This window comes from Condylura cristata, unplaced genomic scaffold (genome assembly GCF_000260355.1).
Source record: "Condylura cristata isolate star-nosed mole 26May11 unplaced genomic scaffold, ConCri1.0 scaffold00045, whole genome shotgun sequence".
In the NCBI taxonomy this organism is placed as follows: domain Eukaryota; kingdom Metazoa; phylum Chordata; class Mammalia; order Eulipotyphla; family Talpidae; genus Condylura; species Condylura cristata.
The window spans coordinates 3192005-3201971 of NW_004567146.1; the positions used below are offsets into that span (position 1 = coordinate 3192005).

Below are 9967 nucleotides of genomic sequence, written 5' to 3' on the forward strand. Positions count from 1 at the left end.
CCATGTGGTCACCTCCGGGGCAGGCGGAAATCGAACTCATGTGGAAGCGGCTTTAGATTCTCAGTGCTGTGCTTTAACCCGCTGCGCCACCAGGGAGGGCCCTTTGTCATACTCTTAATGAACCTTTGACACTGATTCTTTGTAAATGTACAATCCCAGGCTACTTGACTTTTATGAGGCAGTAGAAAAATCAGTAAAATTTCATCTTTTCATATAAAGAAATCTTGAAATAGAGGCAGGCAAACATTGATTTATATCAAATTTTTCTAGTGAAAGCTGTTTAGATGTGATAATTACTGTCATTTACTCCAAAATAGAATACATATACCATTATTTTGAAATAGATTTGAATCTCACGCTTTTTACAGATTTGAACGGTTTGAATTTTGATATTGCTTTAGATTCTCTCTCTCCATTAAGATAACTTTTTAAAAAAGCTTTTCATAACAGAAGAAATACCATGGAAATTCAGATAATAAATTCTTTATATATCTTGCTATTTCCTATTTGAAGATATTCATATTTTACTGCTTCTCATTTACAAGTTGGTATTTAATCATTTATTTTTAAACAGTAAGTCACTACCATTCATCCCATGATTAATTTTACATGGCAATTTATAATGATTCAAATACATTTAGAATATGTCATTGAAAATGAATATAATATAAGAGATTTATTGGAGAAGGAAATTAAAATTAAAATCATCAAAAATTGTCTTCTAAAACTCTTTTCTTACTGTTGTCACAATTTCCCCTTAAAAGTCATTATTTAGAATATTTTACTTTAAAGTCCATTAAAAAATAGTCCCTATTTTCAAAATAAGTAAATTCAAGAGGTACAAAGATGTTTCAAAATAACTATTTACCCGTATTCCAAAAAATGTCTTATTCTTTGTACAATATAATTACCAAAGAAGAGGTGTTTTTAATAATTAAATATAGCTCAGAGAACATAATGTTAGCTTTACATAGTGCATTTTCCACAAATATCTTCAACCAGTTACTTTTAATTTTTTATTGATATGAGGAGAATTTTCATCAAAAATTTCTTGATAGAAATATTACATGTGGTACTTAGTATAGTAATTGAACATATAATCAAATAGAAAAAACCTCTTGTATGCCTTGAAGACATGTTAAATAAGAAATACATTATGACATCGAGGCTGCTACAGGCTTACTAAATTAAAAATGCATAAAGTGATTCTCAACTTACTCATTTAGTAGCAAATATAACCTTCCTCTTGAATGTAAAGCATATGAAGTCTTATGGTTGAAGAAAAGAAAAATGAAAGATGTGCTGAAATTCTTTTAATTTTTAAAACTAAGATGGGGCCCTCCCTGTTAGTGCAGTGTTAAAAGTACAGCACTATGAAGCTCTTATCAGCCATTGCAGCACAAGCTCAATCCCCAGCCAGGGAGCTGACTCACATAGTGTGGTAGACCTCTCCTGTCTCACGCCTGCTCCCCTCAGCAGTGTATTTCTTTTTTTTTTCTTTATTTTTAAGAATTATTTATTTATTTGTGCAGAGGTGGGGTACAGGCCAGATATGCGGAAGGTGAGAGGATTCGCCAGAGACAGAGTGGGGAGCAGAACAGGCAGATCGACCAAGTACACTGCTGAGGGGAGCAGCAGGTGGGTCAGGAGAGGTCTGCCACACCATATGGTCACTTCCGGGGCAGGCGGGGCTCGAACTCACACGGAAGTGACTTAAGCTTCTTAGTGCTGTGCTTTAACCCGCTGCGCCACCTGGGAGGGCCTCAGCAGTGTATTTCAATCAATCTGTCTACCCTGTTTCCCACTCTGTCTCTGGTGAGATCTCTCACCACCCAGCACCTTTGGCCTTCACCCCAGTTCTTGTGAAAGAAGAACTAACCTGGCTTGCATGGGTCATCACAGTGGTGAAACCTTGTGAAAAACTAGTTCTCACTTAGGGAACTCTGTGCTTTCTAAGCAAGGGACCTCGCTTCTCAACATGCTGAGAAAGTATGATGCAGACAGTATGTGTGATGCAGACAGTATGTATTGACTTGAACTCAGATTCACAAACTTTGACACAAAATAAAATGTGCAAGATTGAGTTCCATTGTTTGAGCTACAGACAGTTCTTTTTGACATTAAAAAAAAAAAATACACTTTGGGCCCTCCCAGGTGGCGCAGCAGGTTAAAGCACAGCAACTAAGAAGCTAAAGCCACTTCAGCATGAGTTCGATCCCTGCTCGCCGGAGGTGACCACATGGCGTGACAGACCTCTCCTGGCATACCGGCTCCCTTCAGCAGTATATTTTATCGACCTGCCTGTTCTGCTCCCCACTCTGTGTCTGGTGAATCCTCTAACTGCCCCTGCACCTTGGCCTGTACCCCAGTTCTGTACGAATAAATAAATAAATCTTTTAAAAAAAATACACTTTGTAGAAACACTCTGAGTTAGCTACAGGGTAAGTATGGAATTGAATTGACAGCCTAACTGGAAGAAGCAGTTCCCTACATAGGATCTTATTCCTCACACACATTGATAGAATTTTCACCCTAATTTTTTTTTTAATATTACCTCTCCTGGAGGTACAGATGAATACAAGAAAGGACAAAAAGGTAGAGCTGACAGGAGAATAAAAGCAAAATTCCCATTTTTTCTTGGTTTCAATATGAGTGGGATAGAATTAGTTCCATACTGTTTAGTTCAAAGTCGCTATAGAAGTCATACATTCTCTGGCCAAGAGGGAGATTGTGGATGATTTTGGCACCATTTAGTGAACTTATTTTAGAAAGCATGAGTTCTATAATGATCTAAACACTGAAGAGTTATTTATTTCTGAAGCCAAAAGAGAAACCAAATTCTTTGATGCTTAGTCTCTTGAACATATTGAACGTATAGGTGAATAGACCCACCTGTGGCGTAGAGTAGCAGCAATACCCATCAGAGACGATTTCTTTTGTTCACCATGAAATTTTTCTAGGTCAGCCTGGAGAGAGTCCACAGGGAGGTCACAAAAAATCTCTCCTTCTCTGGCCTTAATATAGAAGCCCTGGGTGTGAGCTCTGGGCATAGCATATCTACTTTCCCTCACACACTAAGTGGCTTGTTTTCTACAGAGTGTGTTGAAACTATGTGGTGGCCCTTTTTATGCTCCTGTTTGTTACTGTGAGAATGCTCAGGCATGTCTTCATGTGACCTTGTGACTTTCCATGCTTTCCTCAGGGGCCTCTTTACTTCTTGCCTAGGGAGTTTTGTTAATATTTTGGATAAATTGTCCCATAGGGATTATTAAAAATAATGTGCTACATTACCTCACGAAGGGAAACCATTGTCTTGAGTGTGTTTTTCAGACAGGGTATGTGATATTGTACCATGAGATACACAATGCTCCTAATTAAATGTCTTCCTGAAGGCACATTTTACTCAGAGAATTAAATATTGTATTTAACCAAATACGTTATGTACCATGGGGTAGGAGGTATAATCTGTGATGATTCTTAAGTGCAAACTTTGAATTTCAAAGAAATATTTCCCCCCAATACTGCATATTCTCAACTACTGTCACCAAACATGCTTTGGTGGTGGAAGGGTTTGGGAAACACTGTACTAGCATATTTCATCACTTAATATCAGTGAGCCTGTCTTCCTGGCACAGTAATTTCATTTCCAGCATGTATATATCTGAAACAGTTTATTCTCATTTGAGGTCAGTTGACCTCTCAGACGATGCCTTTCCTGGTCCAACATGGGATTTAGGCATAAAACTGGAAGTTGTTCTTGGTCTAATTTTCTCTGAAAATTTGACTGAGATTTTGCCCTCTAGCCTTTGAGAGGTATTAATATATTTAGGGCTTTGTTGTTCCATAATATAAAAGCAAAGGTGTTGTCACAATTGATTTCAAGAGGAAGCCCTACTGAGTAAAGATGCCCAATTGGGAGAAAGTGTATTTATGTTAAAATAAGATTGATTATTATAAAGTGCAAGTCTTAGACAGCAGAGCAGTAGAAGAGAAGACTGAATGGAGCAGACTACTGGGTGAGAGCTTTGAAAGGCAAGGAGAAGAGTTGTACTTTAGTTACTAGACTCTGTTTTTGGTGTTAAAGTCAATGGAAAATGTCATCATTAGGTGGTTTTCTGGGGTTTTTTTTGGGTCTGTGTGTGTCCCTTAAGTCTTTGTCTTAAAGAATATTTTCTGTATTTACAAGATTGCATCCTCTCTTGCATGACTCCAGCTAAACATACAGTTCATTCCTTCCACCAGCTAAGACTAAAACTAACAAAGAAACACCACAGAAAAAGTATATATATATATATATTTTTTTTCTCAAATTATATAGTTGAAAATGTTTTATTTGAGCATCTATCATTAATAAACTGAACATGAACTGCTAGGGAACTGAAGAAATTCTCTCCCTCTGCTTAAGTGAAAGTCAGATCATGATTTTCTGGACATTCTCCATTGTTGCTATAAATTACTAAGGTCAGAAGTGACAAATACTACCTTTCATTCAAAGATGTTTTAGTTTTTGTTAATTCTTAATCCCAGAACTTTCTTTAGGGCATCTTTCATGTCTTTATTTCGAAGACTATAGATGAGGGGATTTAAGAGTGGAGTTACTGCTGAGTATATCAAAGTGACAATCTTCTGCATTCCTGCTGGGTTCCCTGAGGATGGACTCACATACATCACCATAAGCGTTCCATAGAACAGAGATACTACCACTAGGTGGGACCCACATGTGGAGAAAGCTTTAGTTCGACCAGCACCAGAGGGAATACGAAACACAGCTCTGAGTACCAGCGTGTAAGACCCCAAGATGGAGAGGAAGGGCCCAAATATAATCATTGAGTTGAAGGTATAACACATAAGCTCAGTGGATGGAGCTCGGATGCAGGCCAGAGCGAACAACGGGCCTGGGTCACACACAATATGGTCAATGATGTTGGGTCCACAGAAGGGAAGTTGGGAGATAAGAACTATGGGCACTGGATAGCAGAGAAATCCACTCAACCAGCAAACACAGATCAAAATCACACAGAACTTTGTAGTCATGATGGAAGGGTAATGTAGAGGGCGACAGATGGCGAGGTACCTGTCATAAGCCATAATTGATAAGAAGAAGCACTCTGTTGTGCCCAGTGAAAAAAAGAAATAGAATTGGAGAAAGCAGCCAGTGAAGGAGATGGTCTTCGTCTCTGAAAGGATGTTGACCAGCATGTTTGGGACAGTGGAAGAGACATACCAGATCTCCAGGAAGGCAAAGTTTCCCAAGAGGATGTACATGGGGGTGTGAAGCTTCCTGTCCCATTTCACTGCACAGACAATAGCCCCATTCCCTAGCAGGGTCAGGAGATAGATCATCAGGATTAATGAGAAGAAGAAGTTCTTCCTTTCCCCAGGAAAACCCAGGAGAACAAATTCAGTTATAAAATGCATTGTTGTGTTGTGGAGTTTCAAAGCTGTTAGAAAAGCAGAAGTAACTGATGAATGAATGAATCATAATGCATATTTATAGGTTTTGCCAACAAATTGTTGGAAAATTTACAGTCTTTACATATATTATCTCATTTTACATATATTATCTCCCTGTTAGCTGTGGAGCTGTATTCTTCTCTTTTACAGAGGGCTATGAGGGGCTTATTTAAATATGCACAGTCAGTAACTCCTGTGTACGCTGGCCCGTTTGGAGACTGGCATGGATCCAGCCCCACTTCATCTCAAATATTCCTATAAACCCGAGTCTCAGGATTGTTCAGTCCTTCATGTTAAAATCATTGCCCCTTAGGTGTCCTGCATGCACATATAAACTGAATACACCCTCTAGCTTTGAAATAAAGTTGAATATAAATTGGACGCAAAAGAGCTATTAATAGCCTTCTTACTCAAGTTTTGTATAGGGAAGTTCCACAAAAAAAAAAAACAGTAAAAAAAATGGATTTGTGTGTGTGTGTGTGTGTGGGGAGACTTGAATCTTCTTGCTTAGAGTCTTTTGCCGTGGTGCTTCAGAGCCCTCAGGATTCTATAAATAGCTTGAAAACCATCTATTTAGCTCATTCTATATAGATCACATTATTCCTGGTGGCATTTGATTTGTGGAATTATTTCCTCAGATCATTTTGAGGAGCATTGGCTTTCTCAAATCACTTCTTTAGGTTGGACAAAATCTATCTTCTATATTCTATCTGTTGATCCTGGGACCCCACTTTGTTGAAGTCACACAAAAGTCCAATTCCTCTTTCTTTGTGCTGCTTGTGGGGAGTGGTACAGGTGGTGGGGGGAGCGGTACATCTGAATTAACTGGTGGCAGCTCTTCCCTGGAGATGCGGTTTCCCTTGGCTTGTGTTGCCTCAAGCTATGCTATGCTATTTTACACTAGAGAGGGCTCTTGAGGTAACTTGCCACTGGGTGTTTCTCTGGTAAACAAAACTATGTGCTTTCATTTTGCTGGGAACTAATTCCTAAACACATGGCTTGTCCATTCATAATCTTCCTTTAAGTTAAATAAACAAAACAGAGGGGTTGTGGCAGGAAGTTCTGAGATCAGAAAGGACTTTCTTATATTGGCTTAACTAAGAGTTAGGATATAAACTTGGCTATTTTACTAATAACCTTTCTGAAACTGTTGCTTTAGGCTTATTTGTATGTGTTAATGTTTCCTGGCTAAAGTTGAACATAGTCGTCTGGATTAACCACATCACTATTTTCAATTCAGGTATATAGTCAGCTACAAAAGTAAGATAATTAACCATATTATTTATGAAACTGTTAAGATACTCACAATATTCCATTTCTATGCCATTTACACACTCTGGAGAGAGCAAGAGAACTTCTCAGTACTTGATCAAGCCTGGAATAAACCCAAGGATCATTATTTTATTGCCAAGATAATTCTGAGTATCTGTATTAACATTTTTGAAATGATAAAAATATCTTTAATAAATATGACTTTTACAAAAAAATCTAAATTTTGTTCATGTGATTTAGTTCAATATGCTATAATTATAGTGACCTTATGTATCAAAATTCCTGAGGATGTAATTTCCAGTAGACTTCTCTTAGCTAGACTTATTTTTGCCAGAATACATGCTATCACTTTTGCTTGGAAAATATGGTTACTGGGCTGTCAAAAGAAACACACAAGCAATCAAAACCCCCGAACACTAAATTTACAGTAGAGCACTTTATCCATTTATTTATAAATTAGGTATTTAAAAAATGTTTATATGCTGCTTATTGTATGTATTCTTAGCAGTGTCCTAAGTAATAAGGTACATGGTGACCTCAGAAATAAAATTAGAACTTATGGTTGATAATAATATTCAAGAATGCCACCTACATGGGTACTTTTATGTCTCTGTGGGATTGGGGTGTCCTTGAACTCTGTGTTTTATAGCATCACCACTCTATGCTTTGGGCCAATGCTTTCTCTTAGGAATAACTTAGATAAATCTATGTAGTAAGGTTATTCTTGGAACAGAATACAGTTCCAATTTGTGGTTCTTGACCTGGAACCAGGCAAGCCATAAGTTCTGACTCCAATTTGGTTATGTGACTTGATAATGTCCAAGACCTTTTGACATTACAGATACATTTTAACTTTCTATGGAATAGAAAGTTGGAAGGGTCAGAGAACTTCACATGTAATTTGAACTTCACAGTTATTTTGAAATCTACTGGAGCCATTGCTTCCCACTCAGAAGTATATATTCTAGTAGCTGGAGTATAGTTTCACTTTTCTAGTCACCTCAAGTGGTGACTAGATGAGAAATTGGTGAGAAGAGAAGAAAAACAAAGATTCCGGACAATCCAGTCTGTATGCACAGTTCCTCCTCTGTAGCAGCAATCACATCCTTGGGATTTGAGCTACTTGTCCAGAGAAGTACATTTTTTTTATATGAAAAGTATAAGGATTCTTCTTTCTTTAAAGATTTATGATTGGGCCCTCCCTGGTGGCGCAGTGGGTTAAAGCACAGCACTGAGAAGCTTAAGCCACTTCCGCATGAGTTCGATCCCTGCCTGCCCCAGAGGAGATCCACTTGGCACGGCAGACCTCTCCTAACCTGCCCGCTGCTCCCCTCAGCAGTGTACTTCGTTGATCTGCCTGTTCTGCTCCCCGCTCTGTCTCTGGTGAATCCTCTCACTCACCGCATCTCTGGCCTGTACCCCAGTTCTGTATGAGGAAATAAATAAATCTTAAAAAAAAAAAAAAAGATTTAGGTTGCACTGCAACCTAGCAGCAGCTGCTTCAAGTGCGAGTTCTTCAACACCCTCCCCGGCCCCCGCCCCCGCCCCGGACGTGACCCACATGGCTTGGCAGACCTCTCCTGACCTGCCTGCTGCTCCCCTCAGCAGTGTACTTCCTCAGTCTGCCTGTTCTGCTTCCCACTCTGTCTTTTGTGACTCCTCTCACTGCCCCTGCACCTCTGGCCTGTACCCCAGTTCTGTATGCGTAAATAAATAAATCTTTAAAAAAAAAAGATTTATGATTTTAAAGTTACAGATAAAACCAAAGGACAAGAGTCTGCTGATTTATTTCTTTGTGTCTACTTGTCACCTGCCAACAACTCTTAAAATATAAGTGCAGCTTGCTTTAATTGCTCTGCTGAAGGGCAGCTAGCCATCAAAATATCATTGAATAAAATGAGGAAAAAAAGTGGTTCAGGATTCAGGGTCCATTCTAACTGAAGGAAATCAAATGGCCTGCTCAGATATGCAAGATATTTGAGCACCACCATTTAAGCACCCACCACTCAAAGTGTAGTGGGAACTGTGAGATGCCAGAGCTCTTAATATGAATAGGTCACTGAGCACTTGAGGTGAGAACTGCAGGGCCTAACACATTATTCCTCCAAAGAACAACAAAATGAAGAGTTAATGGATTCGCAGAAGAACCAGAATGTTCTTAGTATCTGACAGCAGAGGTGCACAGGAGCAAGAGACACCCATGCAGTCTCCATTCCTTACATACCTGGAGGTGTTCTCGCTCCAACAGGAAGATGTGCAAGAAACTTTAGCCACAAGACTGTCCTCATTACACAACCTGAAAGCTCATTCAAGAAAAACAAGTGGTATTGTGGCTCAGGAGAATTGCTTCTTTCAGTTCTGAACTAAATGAAGTATATTTTTCATGTCAGTGATTATTATGAGTTTGCAGGTCTCTACTGAATAGGAACTGTTGTTCCCCAGTGAGCTCATTGGGAGGCATGCAGGTCTCAGTGCATGCATGGAATCCTAGCTATATTTGCTTACTTTTCCCACAGTGGTTTGACTAGTGAGACACAATGGTTTGGGTAGAAATCCAAGAGATGCCAAGAAAACTTTCCTCTGTGTGGAGATAACTTTCCTTTAAGGAACCACCTGGGGCAGGGACCAGTGGGATGGGTTCATAGGAAAAGAGAGAAAGAATGTAAATTGTGTGTGCGGGTGACATTCTCTTCAAAACAGGCCTGCCTAACCTGTATGCACTCATTCTTGGTGCCTAACCTATAAGACCTGATATTAAAAACACTCGTTGTCCATACAAAATTTGCTTGATTTTATGTTCAGCACAGTAGAAAGAAATTTACTTTAAGAATTTTAAAGATAGCTTAAGCACACTTATTTGAAAAAATGTACTCTTCTATAAAGTGGATTTGTGGTGTTTTTGACTGCCATGATGCCTACTAGTGAAAATAATAGTTTAGCACTATAAATGACCCAGTGAGGACAAGTATGAATTCATTCACTGATAACAGGGCAAGAGTACAAGTGAGAAGAGGCAGACAACATGAGGGACAGAGAGTTGAACTCAGCCACAGTAGAGAACACCAGTGGGCTTAAGAGTGAGGCTATGTGAAGACAGAGCCATTTTCTTTGTACCATCAGCATTAACATCACTTGAGATTTATTAAAATGCATGACCTTAGTCTTCATCCTGATCTAGAGAGTTGAAACTCTGGGTATGAGGGCCTAACAATGTCTTAACATTCTTTCCATGTGTTTTGAT

At 39.0% G+C, this 9967-nt stretch overlaps 1 protein-coding gene across 1 annotated transcript; it reads right to left on the reverse strand.

The window, feature by feature from the left end:
• Nucleotides 1-4500: 4500 nt before the first annotated feature.
• Nucleotides 4501-5484, reverse strand: LOC101635425 (olfactory receptor 11H6). The gene has a single exon (XM_004694697.2). It carries the CDS (start codon nt 5416-5418, stop codon nt 4501-4503), a length of 918 nt encoding a protein of 305 aa, XP_004694754.1. The 5' UTR covers nt 5419-5484.
• Nucleotides 5485-9967: the final 4483 nt, after the last annotated feature.

What these genes read in the sequence shown, in the direction of transcription:
- LOC101635425 (XM_004694697.2), bottom strand. Translation starts at nt 5,418, where the DNA reads ATGCATTTTATAACTGAATTTGTTCTCCTGGGTTTTCCTGGGGAAAGG.